This window comes from Mauremys mutica, chromosome 4, assembly GCF_020497125.1.
Source record: "Mauremys mutica isolate MM-2020 ecotype Southern chromosome 4, ASM2049712v1, whole genome shotgun sequence".
Lineage (NCBI taxonomy): Eukaryota > Metazoa > Chordata > Testudines > Geoemydidae > Mauremys > Mauremys mutica.
The window spans coordinates 107,168,078-107,191,250 of NC_059075.1; the positions used below are offsets into that span (position 1 = coordinate 107,168,078).

Sequence of the window (23,173 nt, forward strand, 5' to 3'; positions counted from 1 at the left end):
AGTGTATGGTTTGAAAACTTACCACTGTCCAGGGAAGTGGCAGAGAAAGGAGGTTGAAATAGAAAAAGTGGAAAATAGGCAGTTGAGATCTCTAGAAGAAAGTGAAGTTCAAGGTTCCAATCCTGCAAGCTGCTGAGTACCCCTTAGAGATACTAAGCACCCTCAGTTTCCACTGACTTTAGGGACTTCTGCTTCTTCCAAGAGGCATTCAGCACTTTCAGGACTGGACTCTTACGGTACAGCTCTACTGTACTCTTTCAAAAATCAAATCTCTTGGGATTTAAGTCAACTTTAAAACAAAACGTGCGGACGTTACATTATAGGAGATAAACATGAGAAAACTGAAAGATCCCTGGGCACTCTGATGGTCCTCCTTTGGGATGCAAAAAATGGAAGGCAGCAGAGCAGATGCCACATGAGCTTTCCCTAAAATGCTGGACCAGTCCAGGTGAAACCTGGCTCAGTGTTTTTAATCTTTCCACACAAACCTGTAAACCTTTGTATATAAAGTTCCAAGTGATGACTTCATGCTTTACTGGGATGAGGATCAGTAAAGTCTGCACCTCTGTAATGAACATCTATTATGTCAGCTAGAGACAAGAAGGTAGCCTGCAGGGGGAAAGCTCAGCATGAACACCAAGGGTCAGACGTGGCTATGCACAATCAGACATTTAATTAATTTCTGCAGACAGCTGCTTACATAACTAACAGCCAAGCTGTACTACGAGGCCTTCAGAAAGTCCTTTCTAAAACATTGAGGCTTTTGCTTGGTAGGGAGGGAGATGTTTAAAAGATAAGAAAAACAAAATGCTAAAATCCATAAGCTTCAATAGCTGTAATTACTTATAATAGCCTACAACTACATGGATTAAGCTTTAATTATTATACGTGGCAATGTGTCTGTTATTGAAAGCAGTGGGAAACCAGTTTTAACCTGTCAAATATGATGGACTCATGTTTTTCTAGTGATTAAGGAGTTAGAGTTGCCCTTCTTTTTGCCAACAATATATTTATACAATTAAAGAAAGTTATTTTATACTATTTTAAATGAAGGCAGAAGAAATTTGTCATAAGAAATTCTTGAGTTTAATTATCCAAAGTCTTAAAATGACCGGCAAGATTCACTTTTGAGTCATATAGGCTAATTGATGACACAGCGATCGTGAAGGGTAATACTAGTAAATGATAGTCTAGTCAGGTATTCTTTCTTCCTGGAAATACAACCATGACACCCAGAGGGATTCTTCTTGGCACAGATGCAGTGAAGGATGCACAGAAAGAGAGAGGACAGGAACACATTTTTCAAAATGTCTTTTCCCCTTATTCATCTGTCGAACAGAACAAATGCATTGTCCAATCAGGATTATAAATGAGCACATGCCCAACATTAAAACCAAACTTCCGAAAACACACATTCTGGCACTTTGAATTACATCCCTGACGACTTTTATCCAAGAAAAAAGAACTACAAGATAAAAAGGCATTTCCATAATCATATGTAGCCATAAGATAAAGTGTGTAATTTCATAGTCAACCATCTAATGAAACAGAAGAGACAATTGCCAGAATCCTTCTCTTGTCCTCTGGAATTACACACTAATTTGCCAGCTCCAGCACAAAGCTGACACACAAACAGAGGATAATAAGGATTCTGTTCTTTTTAATTTTCTTAATCCCTTTGCTAAAAATTGGTTAGTACATATAGAAGAGCGCTAAGGCCCTGATTCAGCAAGGTGCATGAGCATGTGCCTACCTGTGAGCATGTAAGTAGCCCCACTGAATTTAATGGGACTACTCTTATATTTAAAGTTAGGCACATGTTTAAGGATTTTGTTGATTTGGCACCTAACAAGACACTGAAATGAGCTCAAACTGCCCAGTACAACTTAATGTCATCCATTTGACCAAAATAAACAATTAACACTAGTTTTCCGTTTAGGTTGGATTAAAATAAATCTCCAGATAGGCCTTTATTTACACACACACACACACACACACACACACACACACTCTTTATAAAGATTCTTTTCTCCTTCACTTTTAAACAATGTTTTAAATGGTGTGACTCTGTCTAAATGTCCTCGCCTTGCCCAGACTGTTGCAGGAACCATAAGCAGACTGGGGAAGCCAGCTAACATGCCAATTGCCCTTAAATTATGAATGTGTCCTTACAAAAGTGTTAACTTGAGGTACATTTCAAGTGTTGCTCCTCACCTGACTCCTATAGTGCTTTAAACTCAGAGCTAGCTGGCCAGATGGGTGGAGGAAGTGGAGGAGAAGGGGTTTGAAGCTTGAGTACTGCTGACATTGAGGGCAGGTCTACACTACAAGTTTACATTGGTGCAGCTGCGCCACTGTAGCGCATCTGGTGAAGACGCTCTATGCCGATGGGAGAGAGTTCTCCCGCTGGCTAAGTAACTCCACCTCCAGTAGAGGCTATAGCTATGTGGATGGGAGAAGCTCTCCCGCCAACATAGTGATGTTTACATGGGGGGTTAAGATCAGTATCACTACATTGCTTGGGGGTATGGATTTTTTACACCCCTGAGTGACATGTTTATACCACAGTAAGTACGTAGTGTAGACCAAGTTTGAGTGACATGCAGCGGAGACTCAGCGACAGCTTGAGTTAGCACAATTCATCAACTGCTAATCCAATCAAACTGTGCTGCTAAGGTAATCACTGTAGGGATAGTACTCTTAGGCAGAGTGGTTGCTCTCACTGGAGAGAAGCTTGCTTGAGTGGATTGACTCAGGATAACCCTTGCACTGTAAACAAGACCCTATATAAACTGCAATAGGGTAAAATCCATTCTCCCTGAACATTTGAAAGCCAAGGTGTACAAAGCTGTGCAAGTGCATGAGAGATTAATTGCATGCATCAGCTATTAAGGAAGGACAAGTAACCCTCCATCCCCAGTGACCACCCCATGATCTGTACTGCGGGCTGGAAACATTAGCTTTTGATCCCTCCCCTACAGATACTCCTTATCTGATAGCACCCAAAGCCACACTAAGGCCATGTCTATACTACCATTTATGTCAGCAAAATGTATGTAGCTGAGGGGTGTGGAAAAAACACCTGAGTGACGCAATTTTCACCAGCATAAGTGGCACCACTCTACGTCGGCGGGAGATCTTCTGCCGCCAACATAGCTACTGTCACTCACTGAGGTGGGTTTATTATGTCAACAGGAAAGCTCTCTGCCATTAGCATAGAGCAGCTACATGAGCAATCTTACAGCAGAGCAGCTGCATCGGTACAGCTGTGCCGCTGTAAGCTCGCTAGTGTAGACATGGCCTTAATCAGAATGGTCAGAAATCTTGTCTGCAGCAGAAACAGGCTCACCTAAAGTATGCAAATAATAAAAAGAGGAAAAGGAACCTGGCAGGATGGGGAAAGGAAAACAGAAGGGTGTGGTTGGGGGTGACAAACAGGAAAGAGCTATCAGAGGAGCAAATCTGGAGTAGGAGAGACAAAGGAAAAGTGAGAAAAGAAACTAGCAAAAGGATGAAAAAGGCTCTGTCTATTCTGAATGATTCTGCAGTCAGAACCAGAATTTCACTTACCAGACCTTTCCATCAGAACTGGCAGCACAGAGTAAGCAATTGCCACAAAGCAACTAATTAAGTTATAGGTCTAACTTGCAGGGCTCCATGCAACGGGTAAACTGTCAGAGCACCCGTAACACGTACACCACCTGCATTTGTTTATGTTGACCTATGATTGCACATGCAAATGAAGTTGTTGAGTGCACAATAGTTGCTCATGGATTTTCACAGGTGTACCTGTTACTTGGAGTACTTTGTGGCCCTTTATGGCCCACAGTCTTGTTTTCCTCGTGAGTTTACAAATCCTTTCCAGTACTGCTGCTATATATCCCTGGGAAAAGCTATACAAAAACTTGGAAGGTCAATAATATTCATAATATTTTCCACCTAAAAGATCTCAAAGCACTTTACAAACATTAATGAAGATTCACCATACAGCTGTGTGGTAGATATTATCACCCACTCTTTACAGATAGAGAAATTAAATAAATTGAACAAGACAGCCAGCAGTTTTCACAGATTGGGACCACTCTGATTATACAGTATAGATTCCTTCACGATACAGGCTATAGAATTCCACCAACGTGCCTCAAAGCACTTATCTATCAAGAATATTGAAGATGCAATAGTTCAATACTAATACTACTTAATATCACAAAATAACTGAGAAGGATGGATCAGGGTCAGAGCTTTGATTTGTGCTAGGGATGCAGTCCATGCCCTGATTAAAGATGGTCTAATGGTTAGGGTGCTAGCCTGGGATTCAGGAGACCTCAGTTAAATTCCCTGCTTCATCACAAACTTGCTCTTTGATTTTGGGCAAGTAACTTGGTCTCTCTGTGATTCAGTTCCTTTCATCTGTAAAATGGGGATAACAGTCCCCACAGGGAGGATACATACATTAAAGAGTGCGACTTGCTCAGATATTACAGTTACAGTGAGAATGAGGTGTTTGTTACTTGCAGTTAGTGTTCACATAAACACTAATCAAATACTATATGAAATCCATGTAAGATACATGGACAGAGACCAAGGAAGAAAAAATACACACATTGGCAACCATCAGAAAAAGCTGCCAACTGCTCTTCAAATACCATTTTGAACTGGGTTAGGTTTCTCTCATCATGCATGTCCAATCTGCCCCTACCAGCTTATATTTTATTAGAATTCTGAGGCCAAATGGGGACTGTTATGACCATCCCATCTGACTTCACTTTCTTCAAAAGACTAGCCTGGAGCATGCTGCACCATGACCTGATCCAGAGCCCCTTGGAGGCTTCAAACTGTTTGCCTATATAGCAGCCCGGTGGCTACTTTAGTTTACACCAGGGATCAGCAACCTTTCAGCAGTGCTGTGCCGAGTCTTCATGTACACACTCTAATTTAAGGCTTCGCGTGCCGGTAATACATTTAAACGTTTTTTAGAAGGCTCAGCCCACCCTACGTGCCATCCAAAATCAGCTCGCGTGCCACCTTTCGCACTCGTGCCGTAGGTTGCCGACCCCTGGTTTACACAATAGGCCAGTCAGCTCCAGGGTCAGCATACTAGAGGTACCTATTACTCATTCTCATGGTTGGCAGCAGTGTAGCAAAGCAACTGAGAATGGGGGCTACTAGCTTTCAGATGTACATTTTGCTCAATTGGTTGGGATATTAACTCTGGAGTTAATGATAGTAAAAATGCCCAAAATACTAAGCTTATTCACTGCTGATTATCTCTGAAGGAACTTCCTACCATATGGGGACTGCTAGTGGCACATGGAACTGTGAGCAAAGATTGACTACACTACTTTCCCATCCCCTATCTGCCCCCTGGCCTATTCTTATATTTGCAAAACCTTGTTAAATTATGGTTCAAGCACACTCCTGTTGTACCATCTTCTAAAGTGGTTTCATTGGCATCAAATCCCCTACCCTACATCAGAGTTTTGGAAGACTCTTCTCAAGCCTTTTGGCTCCAGCCTCACTCGACAGCCAAACCAAATGAAAAAATGGCTCTGTGGGAGTTGTGTATGAGCTGTGTTTTAATATAGTTTTTAAACACGGCGCTATGTTGGGTGCAGATGGCCCTCTGAAATAAGAATAGGAGAAGATTTTAAATCCAGGTAAAATATTATTACAACACCTTGGACACAGTAACTTTAGAATTCTATTCTTTCCCACCAAGCATTGTACGCCTCCCACAATTATCGTACTGGGCATTACCCAACTGGTCTTCTTAAGGATATAATGTGATGTGCTGCCAAACATTGAGAAAGGAAACTGAAATGAGCTTTCCTCAGTGCTATCATACATCCCATCCAAAACAAATAGAGCGAGATCTCCTGCACAACCCCTTCAGAAGCCTTTCACAAAAATCAACAATCCTTAAACCAAGTTTGCTTTCCAACTAAAATCTTTTGTCTTTAGCATTAAAACTTTACCAAGGATGATTTATGTGCAAATTTCCTGTCATCTCCCTGCCATGAGGTGCCATTGATATTTCAATGGGATTTTTGAGGGTGACAAATATGGAACGTACTGTAGTCTGAACTACCTGACATATCAGTGATTGGTTCAATAATTTTTTCCTTAAAGAACCCATTTTGCCCTCAGGTCAGCTATATAAATCTCTCTTAGCATGGAAACAACCAAGCATTTCCCAGCTTATTTTGCTCCTCTCTACATCCAACATCAATGAATTTTACACAAGTATAAGAAGAATGTACTTATAAAAATACAGTCCTACTAGGTTCATTTTGTCACCGAGTTGCCTATTAACCCATGGTCAATAAATTGAAAGCGTAGCTACAGTCTCATATATAACATGACTGCCCTCTTGTGTTAAACTACAGCCTTTGCATTAACTGAATACTTGAAGAGCTCTTTATAGAAAAATTTGGTACATATAGACCATTTAATGTACTGTCTACCATACCTAGAACCCCTCATTTACCCCTTTCCTATATTAAAAAAAGTCCTGTAAGAAATGCGAGAAACTTATAGCGTCTGATACTATTACAAACCAACAAAAAGTTGGTTTGGATATTTAAAAGAAACTTAATACCAGGGCCGGCTCCAGGCACCAGCGCAGAAAGCAGGTGCTTGGGGCGGCACGTCCGGGTCTCCGGTGGCAATTTGGCGGTGGGTCCCTCAGTCTCTCTCGGAGTGAAGGCCTCGCCGCTGAATTGCTGCCGAAGAATGAAGTGGGGCAGTAGAGCTGCTGCCAAAGTGCCGCCCATCGCGGCTTTATCTTTTCCTTTTTTTTTTTCCCGCTTCGCCACTTGGGGAGGCAAAAAAGCTGGAGCCAGCCCTGCTGACTACACATCTACTTAACAAGTTTTAGTGTGGAAATGTGCATCCAGATACATAACATGTAATAAAGTACTAATTTGTTTCAAATTTATACCTGCACTATGCATGTGACATCATTTGCACAGGCAAAACAACTAATTTGCTAAGTATCTGAGATTTGTAAGCCTGGGTTTTTGGGATATGTATATTTATAGGCTTTTTTTCATTATAGAAAAATTAGGCCTTCTGTGTAATTTACCCAAATGTACATATTTTTAAAAAATGTAGAAATTACTTCAAGCAGGTTATGGAATACTGAGATCCGGTCTCAGGAACTATGGGTCCTGTCCTAAGCTGGACATGCAGGACCCAGGCAGGCTTTGGTAACCTTTATACCACATTTGACCGGGGAGAGAAGGGTCTAGTATCTGGCCAGATAGGAGGGAAATGCCATTAGGGGGATAAAGGAAGATTTCTTTTGCTGGCAAGATGAAAGTCAATGACAGTCTGTAGAAGGTTGCAGCAGATGGATGGGCTTGGACCAAGAGGTTTGTCACTGAGAACCCAGGGAGGCATCAGCCCCCATGCTCATGTTTCACGATGGGGGAAAAGGGGATAGGAAGGGGACCTGCAGGCAAGGGTGATAATACAGTAGGGGAGTGTTGGAAGTTCTGACACATCAGAACCTCTCAAAATGCAAGGACCCTGTGTGACCACTCACTTGTGATAAAAATGCCTCTAATTTTCACAGAAGTGTTTGTCTAGTCCACATGTAGGGCTGCTGAAAGGCTGGCACAGAAAGTAGATCTGGTCAGGGATTTTCCACCAGAAAGTGCATTTGCACATAATGAACATTTTCCATGGAGAAAATTTTGATTTTGCCAAAATGAAATATTTTGTTTTGGGTCAGTTTCACTTGTATCAAAATATTTTGTTTTGTGGAACTGACCCAAAATGTTTCATTTCAAATCACTTCAACAAAACATTGAATTGCATTTCTTTATGAGTGCATTGCCTTGTGGGAGTTGTAGTTTGGTCCCCCATTCCTTCTTATGGGACAGGGTCCTTGGAAAAGATCTCCCATGCTGCAATATGAATTTCCCTCTGACCAAGCTGCATCATGGGAGTCATGCAAGTCTGGGTGCATCATGGGAGATGTAGTCCAGCCATGGAGCTTGGCTTGTAGGGAAGAACAGGAGCATCAGCCTTCCAAACTACAACCCCCACGTGGCAATGTGCCACAATTAGAAAATACAGTTTAAATTGGAACTGACTCAAAAGAAAGAGTTTCTGATCAGTTCATAGAATTATAGGACTAGAAAGGACCTCAAGCGCTCATCTAGTCCAGTCCCCTGCACTCATGGCAGGACTAAGTAATTGGAAATTGCCAGCACTAACCTTTGAATCCAGAAGTATTTAAGGGTTCAGAAGCCCTCCCAACATTCAGAACTTTTGGAGAAGGAGTGGGCATATCACCTCTAGCTCACCTTCTACAAGCTTTCCATACATACCAGCATCAGTTTGGTCATGTCAGGACTGAACTTTGGCTCAATTGCTCTTGTCCAAGACCTCATTTTAGCCAAGCATTAGGAAAGCAGAGAAAAACGTACCATACTAGCTGGGTGTGATGCCAAAGAGGCTTCCACCTGAGTGTCATCAGAATAGGGATACCATGGCAATCCACACAGTCGCTATAACTGGTAGGACTAGTGACATGACAGAAACGTGCAGAACCGGACACAAGTGTGCCTTCTGGACAGATGAGCAACTGCTTAAAGGCAGCCTCTGGGATCTCTCAGAGAGCAGGATGGAATGGATTAGTAACCATGATGCTGTTTGAATTCAGAATACTGGAGATTTCAACACTACAAACAATCGAATCAACAACAGCTGAAAAAGGACACTGAAAAATGTCAGTATTGTGAGGGGTGTGATGCTGGTAAACCACGTGCCAACTCTAAGGCTTTAGACATTAGCTAAGAACTGACCAACTCATAGCTGGAAACCAAACCAGCTCACCTGTATGTTGGTTTTGTTCAAAACAGGTATTAGTCTTATAAGAATGTATTTAGTGTTTAGACTCTATGAAATGCTTGTAAGTTGCTGCATGCATTAATCTCACTTGTAATGTCTGTATTCCATGCTACAAGGTAAAATATATGTTTGTTTTATAAATTGTAAAAATGCCTGCTTTGAACTCAGACACGAAGAGTGGCTCTTCCCGCCCATTCAAGAGGACTATCAAAAATTAAGTGGATCACCATAAGACAAAGGCTTTTCTGATTGCCCGATCCACCCATGGAGAAGTACGTCCCATGTGTCTGAATGCGGGAAAAGGGAAATAAAAATAGTTGACATGAAGATTTTTCATCTTTGTCATTTGGACTCTTGTAAGGGCTAGAGCTAAGAAACAAAACAGAAAAAAAAAAAGCAGAGATCCCTAAGGTTGACGTGGGTTAAGCCCTGAAAAGACATTCAATGCTGACCGATTACCACGTCACCTTTTAGAACCATAGACTGAACTCAGTTGTGCATATATGTTGCCTGCTTTAACTTGTAAATAACTAACTCATTTCTTTTTCCTAGTTAATAAACCTTTGGTTAGTTTACTATAGGATTGGCTACAGGCATTCTTTTTGGTCAGAGATCTGGGGTAAGTGACTGGTCCCTTGGGACTGGAAGCAACCTGTGATTTTTGGTGTAACTGATCATTTATCATTTAAGTCCAGCTTGCCTGGGTGGCAAAATAGACTGGAGAGCCCAAATGGGCTGCCTGTGACTCCATGGTAAGACTGTTACAGTGATCTTAGAATTCAAATGTATTACTGGGTTGGTGAAATATTATAGAACATACAACCAGTTTGGGGTGTCTGCCCTTCTTTTGACAGTCTATCCTGAGTACAGCCCTCCTCGTTGTGAGCTACTCCAGACAGCATGACGAGGGGATTTCTGGTAGAGTAGTGCAAGAGGAGGTGTTCAATGTATTCCTTTCTTTATTTCATAGATTCAGCATTATGGCCCTGTCCTACTGGGAACAGTACAAACCTATGAAAAAGATTGCATTCTGTGGCAGTCCAATGCAAATATGGGATGGCAAATCAGATGATACTTGTATGGTATTTGGGTAATATGGAATGCTTGATGTAATAGAGGAAGCAAAATTTTGGAGGTGCCACATTAAGGAATTTGAAAAATTGTTTCCAAGTTTGACAAATATTATTTTACCTCTATGTCACAGAGACCTATGTTATTTGGCTGTATTTTGGTGTAATGCTCATGTACTAGGAAGTGGGCTCTTATGCAATTGTGTTTATTCAAGAAGTAGATTTTTTAAAAAGGGATTTTTTGGGGATGAAGTTTTAAGTATCAACTTGTGTTCATATTTCTTCTCTCTTAAAATACATTTTAGAAGAAAAATGAAAAAAAAACCTTTGTAATGACAGTATTTATCTCTGTAAAACTCAGTGGGATGCGATTTGTAGAAAAGTCACAACAACTTTTATGTAAGATATTTTAGCCAGTTTTAGTCCTGTTCCATGCACAGATCCCACAGCTGGCAATTTCTTTCAAAATTACACTGTTGTTTACATTAACTTTACCTACACTATTATTACAATAGGTAAACTACACCATTTACATCTTTCCAAATGGTTTCCTTGTAGACCAATACTGCTTCTTATTTCTTTCAGTTTTCTGCTCTATTCATTATACTATTCAGCAATATTTAAATCAGCCGTTCCTTTCCATTTTTCCAACATATTGCACTTTGCTATAAACGATGCTCTCTGGTAGAATACATTTGAAATGAAATGTTGTCCAAGTATTATAAGATAAAGATCTCTTAGGCCACTCATTCTATCACCGTTTATTGTCACACTGTTTCAAGGCTGGATTTGGTCATTGAATTAGATGGTTAGAGCAGGGGTCGGCAACCTTTCAGAAGTGCTGTGCCGAGTCTTCATTTATTCACTCTAATTTAAGGTTTCGCGTGCCAGTAATACATTTTAACATTTTTAGAAGGTCTCTTTCTATAAGTCTATAATATATAACTAAACTATTGTTTTATGTAAAGTAAATAAGGTTTTAAAAATGTTTAAGAAGCTTAATTTAAAATTAAATTAAAATGCAGAGCCCCTCGTACCGGTGGCCAGGATCCGGGCAGTGAGAGTGCCACTGAAAATCAGCTCATGTGCCGCCTTCGGCACACGTGCCATAGGTTGCCTACCCCTGGGTTAGAGCAATAATATGTTAAATGTACTATTCTCACTGTATGGTGACATGTAATGTTTTGTTTTCCACCTATGTTACAAACATGTCTATATTTACACTGTTGCCCACGTTCCTCATCCTTCTTGTTCTCTGAGAAGATATAGTTTAAAATATTTTTTAAAATGTTGTCTAGTACTAGGAGCAAAACTCTCCTCTCCAATCCACACTATATGTTTTTATTCAATCAGATTAGACAGATGAGAATTTTTGTTACTAAATAGTTCTGTATCTGATAATAAACTAAAGTGCTGCTGGTCAAGTATATATTTTGGTTTATATTCTGATTTCGATATTGATTTGGATTCCTACATCTTGTATCGATATCCAAGAGATACTCCTATTACAGAGCCTTCACAGCCATTCCACCTATCTTTGTTACATTATTTTAATTTGGTACATATAGCATATGCTCGTATACATCAATTCATACAACCCAGCATGAGTATTAGCACTATTTAATTGCTTGTCATATTTTGTAACTTCATAATATGTATTTTATGGTCACAAGCTTGGTAAACTGCTATTTATTGTATAATTAATAAAGCATTTTAAAACCTCCTGCTCAATTTACTTGAAGTAACTTTTTATGAACACAGCAAGCACGTTTTTTCAAAAGTGTTTAGCACCCAACAGATCTTAAAGCTATAAACCATGCAGTATTTGAAGTAGTCTGTTGTATCCATCACATGTAAAGGACAAATAAAGTTATCCTTATAACTAAAATAAAAAGTTTCTTTATTTATGCTTTTAATTTTAATTCTGGAGCTAGATCAAGATAGTCATAAATTTAACTCAGTAAAATACTAAATAAAAATGGAACACTTTTATTGACTCCCCACAAAAAGTTTTTGCACTTATTACACTGCATGGTGTGAAAAACAAAATGATAGAAGTTAGTAAGTGTGGAGCTGCTCATTGTTATTACATCACAGGAGCCCTGTGCTTCTGAATCACTAAGCAGCTGGAGTCTGGTTTAATTACTTAACATCAATCAAGATGTATACCAGCACTGGGGGACTAGAGAATGTAACATTCAACCGCAACACAAAAGAAATAGCTAAGCTATCTTTACTTCTGCCTAGACTGTTTGTACATCGGAAAAAGTGCATATTTTACTAGGTGAGCACAACAAAGGGTAACGAATATTCTCTTGCGCTGGTCTTTAAGTTTATATGTGGCAAATTTCTAGCATTTTTTCACAAAGTTTTGATTTCACAATAGCTTGCACTGTAAGAGACAAAAAAATATGCATCCATTGTTTTATTGAGCATTGGTAAATAATAGCAAGGTACCCAAACAAAATGGTCTTAGAGCAAGTGACTGGAAGTCATAAATGCTGGGTTCTTGTCCTGGCTCTTTCCCCTGGAAAGCTTTCTGAAGAAAAGTCAAAGTGCAAGGCACATTTCTTTGATCATAAATGCACGGGGCTCAATACAGGAATAATTCAATAAAATTCCATGACCACCTGTTTTATATACAGGTCCGACTAGAATATTTAATGGTCCCTATAGCACAGTGTACGTATAAACCAACCAACCATCACACTGCACATACAATTTTTTTCCCTCTTTGTAGAAGATGAGAGAAAGATCAACACATTAGTCATGTTTCTCCTGTAACACATTAGTCATGTTTCTTATTGCTTTACTGGAAGGGCCTCAGATACCCCAGTGCTGAGGATGAATAAATAATCTGTGAAAAATAGCATATAAATGCTAACATCTCTGTGTCTCAGTTTACCCATCTGTAAACTGGGGATAATTGCCACTTACCTCCTAAAAGGCTTAATTAAACAAAGTTTAATAAAATCTGTAAAGGATTTTAGATGACAGATCTCAAATAAGTGAAAGCATTAGTAGTAGTAGTAAACTTGCGATAAGACAGAATTAAAACTCTCTGATACAGCTATGCGACATGTAGCAGGCTCTAAATATACCTTTTCTGTTCAAGCTATGAAAGTTGGTAGATCTCTTCAACCAACCCCGCAGCCCACCCCAACTAATCCTGTTTTCCTGAAAAAGGTTTTCAAACTATGGGGTGAAATCCTGACCCCACTGAAGCCCATGACAAAACTCCCACTTCTTTAATGGGGCTAGGATTTCAACCTTGATCTTTAACTACATTTCCAGATGGTAATTTCTGATACAGAGGAGCAAACAATTTGCTGTGAATAATACTAGTAGAAAATGCTGACACATTTTCATTGCACAGTTATTTAAAAAATAAATATTTCATTATTTCAAGTTTTAGGCCCAGTTCTTGAGCTGCAGACGAGCTGCGCTCAGCACGGCTCAGGGGGAGGACTGACAAGTGGCTTGAAGCCACTATGGCCAGAGAGCCCCCAGATCAGGGGGATGCAACCAACAGCCTCCAAGTTAAATTAGGGACACCTCAGGGCCACTCTGATTTGGCAGCCGGAGGTCACTAAGATATTGGTGTACCTCCTCCATCTTTTTCCTCTATCACACCCCCGCCTGCACTGAGGGCCAGGAAGGAATGGTGGTGTACGAGCTACTACTCCGCTCAGAGATTCCCTGGATTCAAGGGAAATCCTCAAATTGCTTGTTAAGCCAGCTCTAAGGATACTTCATATCCTGGAATGGCCCCAAAGCAGTTGGAACAGACCAGAGGATCACATCCCTAGTGTGGCTGGAGTCTTACATAAGTGAGATATTTCTGATCATTTCTAACCAAAGCACAGGCCCATGCAATTTTTTTTCCAGGCAGACAGAATATCTCAAATGAAACATGTCTCCCCCTTTGTGGCCGATTACTAAATGCATGGAAGTTGTTAGCAATATTTAGTGCAGAGTCTGAGATTGTGATACAAAATGATTCTTTGGATCAAACAGCTGAAAAAAAGAAAACTGGCCAATACACACACACAAGCACACACGACATGTCTTTAGAAAGGAAATAAAATAAGGGGAGGCATAAAGGCAAAGGACAATTACCAGCCATGCTTATAAGAAAAAATGAAGCCCTGACTTACTACTATAATGTCTATTACGTGTGACTGCTCTGTTTGCTGCTCTACAGAATGCCCTGCAATTAATGATAAAACAGGCCCTGTGCAAATCCTGGTTTAAATATTGTTAGCTGCATTTCAAACAGAATCCCTGTGACAGCAGAAGTCTGCCATTAGCTCTGACCACTTGAAAGTGAAAAAGCAATATTGGCTCAGACTTCACAAGGACGTTTGGAAATAAAAGAGGAAGATAAAAGCGGGAATCTTTTACAATATGAACTATCAAATCAATGCAAATAGGGTTTCCACTCACTGATAAACCTATAGAAAAGAGACAGATATACCGGTAAGACTAAGTTGAGCACTGTTTGTTCTGGACACTATTCACTTACTTAGTGAAATGAAGGAGCAGACAAAATACTGGTAGTGAAAACAGAGCCCACTAATAATAAAAAATGGCAAAGACACAAGTACAAAAAAAATAATAATATAATGACAGTAACTATGCCACCATTGAACACTACAAGCACTGTTTTTTATTTTTATTTTAATTATACTTTGAAATGTCCAATCCCAGATTTTTTTAAACAAATGTATTTTACTGTAATAAAAATGTATTTGGATTATTCACAATTCAATTTTTATTCTTTCTTCATCTTTATTTTATGATGTTTGGTATTAAAAAATATAAAACTTCTTTATTAAAATATGTAATTATTGTATTTATTGCACTGTTCAGTATATAGGGATTTTAAAAAGTCATGCCTATAGTTGAAGTGTGAACATCATTTATTTATAAAATTTACTTTACATTTACAAGTACACTATCATATCTGAGACACTGATTATTTAAAGAGATAATGGCAGGTCACATTTGTCTAAAATGTAGATTTTGTAAAAATAAACGCTCAGATCAACCGAAATGTTTCCACAACATTACTTTTTTTTTACATAATTCTAACAGAAGCACTTCTACATTTGCTTTTTAAAATACAAACATTCTCCTATATTACCACCAACCCAAACACTGCAGTGTTCTGTACTAGAATACTTCTAATAAAATACTAGTGCATGAACACTGAAACATTATACGAAGTATTCGATAACCAGGAACTAGGAAGTGAAATTGACAAATCATTTTCATTGTTCAAATTGAGAGAAATAGGAGTTAAAAAATCATGCAAGTTTTTTAGAGTGATCACTATTTAATAAAGCAAGGCATTATTAATAACATGGATGGTTAAGTTTGGAAACTGCTTTAAGTAGCAACTGCAGTAAGCCATTCCTTACTGTCTTCTATGTCTGTGATAATCTTTTCAAAATGGAGAGGGAGGGGGAGGAATGTCAGAGAGACAGACATTCAAAGAATTATATTAACAACTATATTCACAATTCGGAGACTAAGATTTAAGCAAACTAACCTTATATTAGTGTAACATTAGGTCATACATTCTTACGACAGTTGGTGTTCATTTTATGCTCTTTTCTAAAATCCTTACTCAATGTTGACTAGCACATTACTACTCTAGAAGTCCCACTGAGACCAATAGAAGCTTTGAAAAATCAGGCTATTTATTTCAGGTGTCTAAATGAGACTGAGGAGCCAAGCTTTAGGCTCCAACTTTTGAAAATCATGGTCCTTATTATGGTATGGAGTTTTTTGACAAAAATGTTTCTGCGTCAGAAAATGCTGCTTATTCAAAACTGAATTTTTTTATAGGAAAGGGCTGTTTTTAACAAAATTTTCAATTAAAAAAAGGTTTTTAAAATCACTGGAATGTTTCACTTTGATATTTTCAAAACAAAAAATTCTGTTTTTCTAGTTCAAAATGAGTTTTTGCTTTGAAATTTAAGCTATAGTAAAAAAAAATTCAAAAAATGATAGAAATAAAAACAAAAATTATCAAAACAAAACCTATTAATTGACCTGAACCAATTATTTATTTATTTTCAGTTTGTGAAAAATTTTGAGATTTTGACTTTTCATCCCAATTTGGGACAGGGACACATTTTTCTAGATCTCAAAAATTTTCATGGGATGGGAAGACTGTTTCCTGCTCACCCGTAGTCACTATATACATATACATATAATATTAATACTAGGTTTTACTTCACATTTAAACACAAGATGTTTTCATTAACAAAAATTACTCTTACAGCTATCACATGACCACTAGCTCAGAAACTGACATTTAAGGATGTTTGAATGTGTCTAGCAATGATAATTTCACTTGTATTGAATCCCTGTGCTGTAGACTCATATATAATAGTCATCTGCTCACACACATTAATGAAGGTAGAACCCTGCACTTTTAGTTTCAATGCAAAGTCCTCCCTGTGGCCTAGTGGAGATCTCCAGGATCTTGTATAATTTATAGAGCAGGCCCTAGAAATAATATGATCACAGGGAGAGACAGTTATATATAGTCCTCCCAAGTATCTGAGGTTTGCAGAATTTCAAACAGGGGCGGCTCTAGGTATTTTGCCGCCCCAAGCATGGCAGGCAGGCTGCCTTCGGCAGCTTGCCTGCGGGAGGTCCCCGGTCCTGCGGATTTGGTGGCACGTCTGCGGGAGGTCCGCTGAAGCTGCGGGACCAGCGGACTCTCCGCAGGCATGCCGCCGAAGGCAACCTGCCTGCCGCCCTGGCGGTGACCGGCAGAGCGCCCCCCGTGGCTTGCCGCCCCAGGCACGCGCTTAGCGTGCTGGTGCCTTGAGCCGCCCCGATTTCAAATTCAGCAATATGTTCTATACACACAAGACACTGGTTATCAGCTAAACCAGGCACATGCAGCATTGGGGAAAGAACCCAGGATGTTTGGCTCCAAAAGTATAAGCCTACTCTACTTGATGTAAAAGAGAGAGTCTAGTACCTTAGCGGTGTACAAACCAGTCACAAAAAGGAGGCTAGATCAAGTAATCTATTAATCTAAGGCCTGGTCTACACTAGGGTGGGGGGGTCGAACTAAGGTACGCGACTTCAGCGTCGCGTAGCTGAAGTCGAACTACCTTAGTTCGAACTTCTTACCTGTTCAGACGCCACGGGATCGAAGTCCGCGGCTCCCCCGTCGACTCCGCCACCGCCGTTCGCGGTGGTGGAGTTCCGGAGTCGACGGGAGCGCGTTCGGAGTTCGAACTATCGCGTCTACATTAGACGCGATAGTTCGAACTCCGAGAAGTCTAACGCTACCTGTCGACCCGGCCGTAAGTATGCACGTACCCTAAGAGATTAAATTTTCTGCACTTTTTTTCTACTTTTCAAACCAAGCTCTATTAGCCAACACATTACAAGCTGACTACAGAACTAGCACTCTACACAAACTAGCATCCAAGTAACATTTATATTTCCTCTTACAATCGGACACTGTTCTTCACAAGTCATTCAACCTCACCTACAGTTGCCTGTATACTTAAAATGAGTATATAAATCATCCCTTTTCCCCATTAATACAAGCTCATCTGTGAAAACAGACTGAGGACTTATTGTCATCTACCTAAAGATTATAATTAACAACTGGAAAATCACTGACTATTTACACACTCAGAACTGGGTAAACATTAGGGTGACCAGACGGCAAATGTGAAAAATCGGGACATGGGGTGGGGGGTAATAGGAGCCTATATAAGAAAAAGACCCAAAAATCGGGACTGTCCCTATAAAATCGGGACATCTGGTCACCCTAGTAAACATGGTCCATTAGCTGATTAGCTGTTGAATGGAGGGTGCGGGGGAGGGAAGCTAGAACAAATAAAAGCATGAAGAAATAAATGAGGGAAATGATCTTATTTTTCAGATCATTTGGAATTGGAAACCACTTCAGAGATAACTCACAGCACCATTTTTGTTTGTTTTAGCCCTAAATAAGGTCACGAATGATAACTATATCAGAAAGTATATGGAGTTTAAAGAGGAGAGAAATACCCAAAACAACCAGTCTCCCTGCTGCCCATCTGTTTCACTCATTTGGGTTATTTTCCTGTGCATGCTTAGTTTTATAAATTTATGTTTATAGTTTCAATTAATGTGATTTGTAAAGTTAAAAAAAGCATTACAATGACATTTACATTTTAAATTGACATGACAAGAACAAGTCCCTTTGTGGGGGAGACTCAACTATAAGTAACACTCTTTTTGTCAATGTACTTTCAAAGAGCGAAAAACAATTAAAACAAAACAAATCACAGGGTACAAAGAGGAGCAGAAGAGGATAGGGAAACATGCCAGTTAGAGAGGAGAAGAAAAGGACAGGTCCAAAGAAGAACTATGATATTACTATTGCTGAGATTTACTTTTTTTTTTAAATAGAAGAACCACTGCCCACAAAGTTATGTAAACAGTCAAAATATCCATGAGACGCATAATTTTGTACAACATTCTATTTAACACATTGCTATGCTGCTCAGTAGGTTCATTTTACAGGTGAGATTTGACAGCTACACACACACACACAGGGACTGTGGCATCTCAGACTGGATGTTCCTGCTTATGAAGCCTTTCTTGTTCTCAAGGTATGGAAAGATGGAGACAAGCAATGGAATCACTGTCCCTTGCAATCATATTGTACATTTCTATGCCTGGTTATAGGTCTATATTTGCAGTTTGTTAACCATGTTCTTGGTTGAAGACTGAGGCTCAAACTTAACCTTGTATATCGATTCTCTCAAGTATTTATGAATTTTTCAATTAGAGTTTTCTAAACAAATAGCCTGATACAGCAGTCCTTCCCTATGCAATACCCCCCTGGAAAGATCATAGAATTGGGCATCAGTAATTAGCTTATTCATCTCCAGAGAAATACTTTTATAATATATATTTAGGCCTTAATCCCACAAAGATTTACACACAACTAACTTTATGTAGATGAATAGTCCTATTAAGTTCAGTGGGACTGCTCACTTGCCTAAAGTTAACTAAGTGCATAAATCTTTGCAGGGCCAGGACCTTAGATATTTATTAATTGTAAAGAGATTTTAAGGCTATGCCTAGCATGCTAAAAAGTGCAATACTAGAGATTCTGAGGTATAAAAGGTTACTATCCATCCAAAGTAAGTGAGACAAATAGAAATGTAGCCATATTATTTTTAATATGAATGTTGCCAAGTACTTCTGCTAATAGTACAGTAGGTAACCTACATTTTTTGCCACAGGATTTACATTGCCTGTCAAAAGGAAGTATTTTTATACTCTGAGGTAAAATCAATTTCCAGGTATGTTGCCAATCATATGTCTCCAATTAACAGAGCAAGTCTTACTCATGCTTTTGTGGCTTATAGAATCAAAATCTATTCTGGGGCTCATTTCCAGAGTCTTCTGGAGAAACTAACTCATATGTTATGAGGGGTCTATAATTCAACAGCACATATTCTTACTAATTCCAAATCCATGCATCCCTGGATTAAGAGATGCTATTTGTTATGCACCTGGGCTTTGAAATGGTCTTCACACCACTGTTTCTTCTACAGAATATGGATTGCTATTAAAGTCTAAGCTGCAGTTTCGTTTGATCTGACTTTTTCACACTAATTAGTTTTTATAGTTAGCTCTTTTTGTAATGTATTCTGGAATATATAATTGCATGACGGGTGCTATATCAATAGAGACTGTTAAATATGAAGCACCATTTTTAAAATATATGTTAAAGAAAATGGACTTTAAGGAAGTAAAAGACATTCATAACCACAGCCACGAATACATAGAAAAAGCACATTTCTGGATTCCCTTGGGAAATAAATCATAATTTACAACTGTGGCAACTTAAAACATACATATGACAAAGATCTGTAACCACAAACCACTTGTGTTTTTATATCGCAAATTGTACAATGGGTGTGGAGTGGGCACTTGTTAGATGGTATGTATATTGCTCAGTCCTAAATTTCACGTCTAACATTATATCCAGACACCAAACTTTCAGGTCCTACACATGGAATGGATGACATGTAACAATTTTATATACATTTGCTCCTTACAGTCTTTGAAGGGAAGAATGAGAAAGAAGCATGTGTCCAAATAACGCAAGGAAAATCCAATCAAATGTTTAGTAGTACCATACCTTGCTTTAGGATCATAGTATCACATACATACTGAAATGCAACACAGCAGCTTGTTTTTTAATAATCCACATAAGCACACCTCTTGTTTCACTAACAAAGCCAAGCATAAATACTTTGGGTCCCTCCCCAAATATTTGATCAGATTTATTACTTGACATACACAACACATTACTTGATAGTTACAAAACTGTGAAAGCTTCAATGTACAAATCATCCTCCTTGTTTGATGTCCTCTCATTTTTAGGAATACTTTATGTTTTTCAGGACATATATGCATTGCATTATAAATGATATGCGCAACGTCTAAATGAAACAGAACTTTAAACATCTGTTAACATCCATTGTCTAAGGCTATTATGTTCTTGGTAATTTGAAACAAGATTTTTTTAAAGAAAAAAAAAGTCCTACCCATTTGTATCTCTCTTTAGCAAACTGTCTTTCATTGTTAACATTAGAGAAGCTCAATATCATAATCTATATAAAGAGGTATATTCTGCAGCACTTCGGCACTCACAACTAGAGCATCTGCAGGATTATACCACAGATTCTGATTGAGGAATTAGGAAGTAAAAATGAGAAACAAGCATGCTACTAACAAACTAGATTGCCGATGTAATGAGAGAATCTTCAACTGATGAATGTATACGTGCAGAATTCTGTTGCAAGTTTTCATAAATTAAAAAAACTTTCTGAAATGTAACACCAGTTAAGTGATCTAATTATAAGCATACCATTTTATTGCGGAGTGACTCCCAAGTCCAAGGAGGATACTCAGAAGATCTTGACCCCAAAACTTGTTTTAAAAGAAACAAGTCCATGACTCGTGTGGTGAATTAAAACAAAATATGGAAAGGAAAATGTCAGATCTCGTTTTGCTCCTCAGTTATTCCTGTCTGAAGGCCTATGAAAATTTATTACTTCCTCCTTCTGATTGAGCAAATAAGAAATCTTTCAGCACAAGATTCTCACATTTCTCCTCCCACAAGTACATGAGTGTTTAAAGTTTAGCTGACAATGTAAACTTTTTGTTTGCTGTAAAATTCTGCCATTCTCGCAAAAGAGGCTTACTTAGTGGGGGGGTGGGTGGAGCAGTTAGTGTTTGTTGCACCACAGTCAGGAGAGACAGTGCCAGTACCATCAGTGGTTGAATCTCCCAATGGTCGCCTTTTATTGGTGCCCTCAGTTCCAGTGTTGCTGCGCTGCCAGAGTGCAGTCTGGTTCCGATAAAGTCCTGGGATTTGTGGACTTTCTTGTCATGACCCTGAGACTTAAGATATTCTAAATTCTCATGGGCTAAGCAGGAAGATCTTGCTCAACTTAAGCTGGGTTGGATCAGACCTTTTTGAAGTCAACTTAGAGAAAGGTCTTTCTCATGCTTATCAGAGCATTCCCTGCCTTCCCAATAAGACCCCAATGGGGGATCTGTGGGAGCAGATTTCCTCGCTCCTAAGTCAAACCTCATGGCACAGGAAGCAGACTCCTTGCTGAGTCAGGCCAGGTCCCCCAAACCTGGGTCTGACTGTTCTGACTCAGGCCATGCAGTGATTAAGATGGAACTGGAGAGGAGGTCAGTCCGCTCTGTCCTTCACCTCCTCAGTTGGAGGCATAAGGAGAACAAAGGCACATGTGCAGACCAACGGACACTGCTTTCAAGAATTCTCTGACTCCAGGCACATGGAGTACAGGTGTACACCCACCATGGAATACACAGAGACCAGCAGGCAAAGTAGTAGTTAATAATTTTCTTGCCTTGTTTTGCTGAAGTACTCTGTGAACTGGAGTGGGAGAATCTCTCTCAGTCCTCTAGTGCAGGGATGAAGAAAAAGGCTTCTCCCAAGCATCTGTCAGGAGTCTGACTTAAATAGATGCTAATAAAAGCAAACAAACAGAACCAAAAAACAACATGAAGGGGTTTAAACCATCTTAATAAAAATCCCTTCTCTTCTCAAACCGCTCAGATTTCAATCTATTTTCTCTTGTAATATCATGATCCCACTGGATCTCCACTCTTCTGAGGAATCCACCAGCACAGAATAGGAAGTCAGGGCCTAATATTTCTAACATAGCTGACAAACAGAACCCTTTAAAAAGAAACAAACAAAAAGTGCAACCCTTTTTCCAGCTACCTTTACACATCACAAAGCAGCAATAAAGGGCACAAATGATAATTTTTTCTACTTTATGTCACCTTGAAAGAGTCACTTTTACAGGGGTTACAGTTGAAAACAAAAGGCCTATATTTCAGGAAAGAAACATTTCAAGACACACATTTTGGAGACATTTCTCTGGAGAACGGTGTTGAGTGTAACATAATTCTCAATAGAAGAGCGCTTCACAAAGTATCTTTCTAGGAAAATCTTGAGGCTATCCATGGACATTAGCTAAAAACCAGAACCTCATGTCACAGAAGAATGAACTCTTCTTTAAGTCAACATTAAGATTTATTGGCACTCAGGACAGAATATACCAACTTCAAGGTAAAACAGTTTGACACAAATATCTGAGATAGTCCTATCAGTGCCATATTTCAGCTCCTCCAACTGCACTAGTCTAAAGTCAATGACTGCATGATTCAATAGTTAGTGACTTACTGTGAGATGTGAGTTATTGGGGTCAGCAAAGTTTCACCCTCCAGGTCAAGCTCATCTGCAAAGCTGTTGGTCCTGATGAAGGGTACCGTGTTCACATCTAAAAATGCAGGACTCTTTTTCACTGTGAGGAAATAAGCAGATAAGGGTTAGAGCAGTAGTTTGTAGCTGTTTTTAAAAAGGCTATACAACAGGTTTGCTGCTTATGAGGACATATTATAATATTTCAAAAGGTACAAACAAGAGAGACAAAAACAAAATAAAGATACTAGAATAAATCTGTAAACAAGATAAGGGTGCAATGAAAGCAAATTGAGACTTAAAAATTCTCTTCTTGCACAAGAATTTCAGTATCTGATCATAGAATCATAAAAGATTAGAATTGGTAGAGACCTCAGGAGATCATCTAGTCCAACCCCCTGCTCAAAGCAGGACCAACCGCAACTAAATCATCCCAGCCAAGGCTTTGTCA

The 23,173-nt window shown here is 39.1% G+C and overlaps 1 protein-coding gene across 1 annotated transcript in view; it reads right to left on the reverse strand.

The window, feature by feature from the left end:
- KCNQ1 (potassium voltage-gated channel subfamily Q member 1) overlaps positions 1 to 23,173 on the reverse strand; it is a 551,524-nt gene that overhangs the window by 314,886 nt on the left and 213,465 nt on the right. Inside the window, exon 11 of the mRNA XM_045016478.1 lies at positions 22,705 to 22,825. Within this exon, the coding sequence (XP_044872413.1) occupies positions 22,705 to 22,825 (121 nt within the window). The remainder of the gene's footprint in view (positions 1 to 22,704; positions 22,826 to 23,173) is intronic.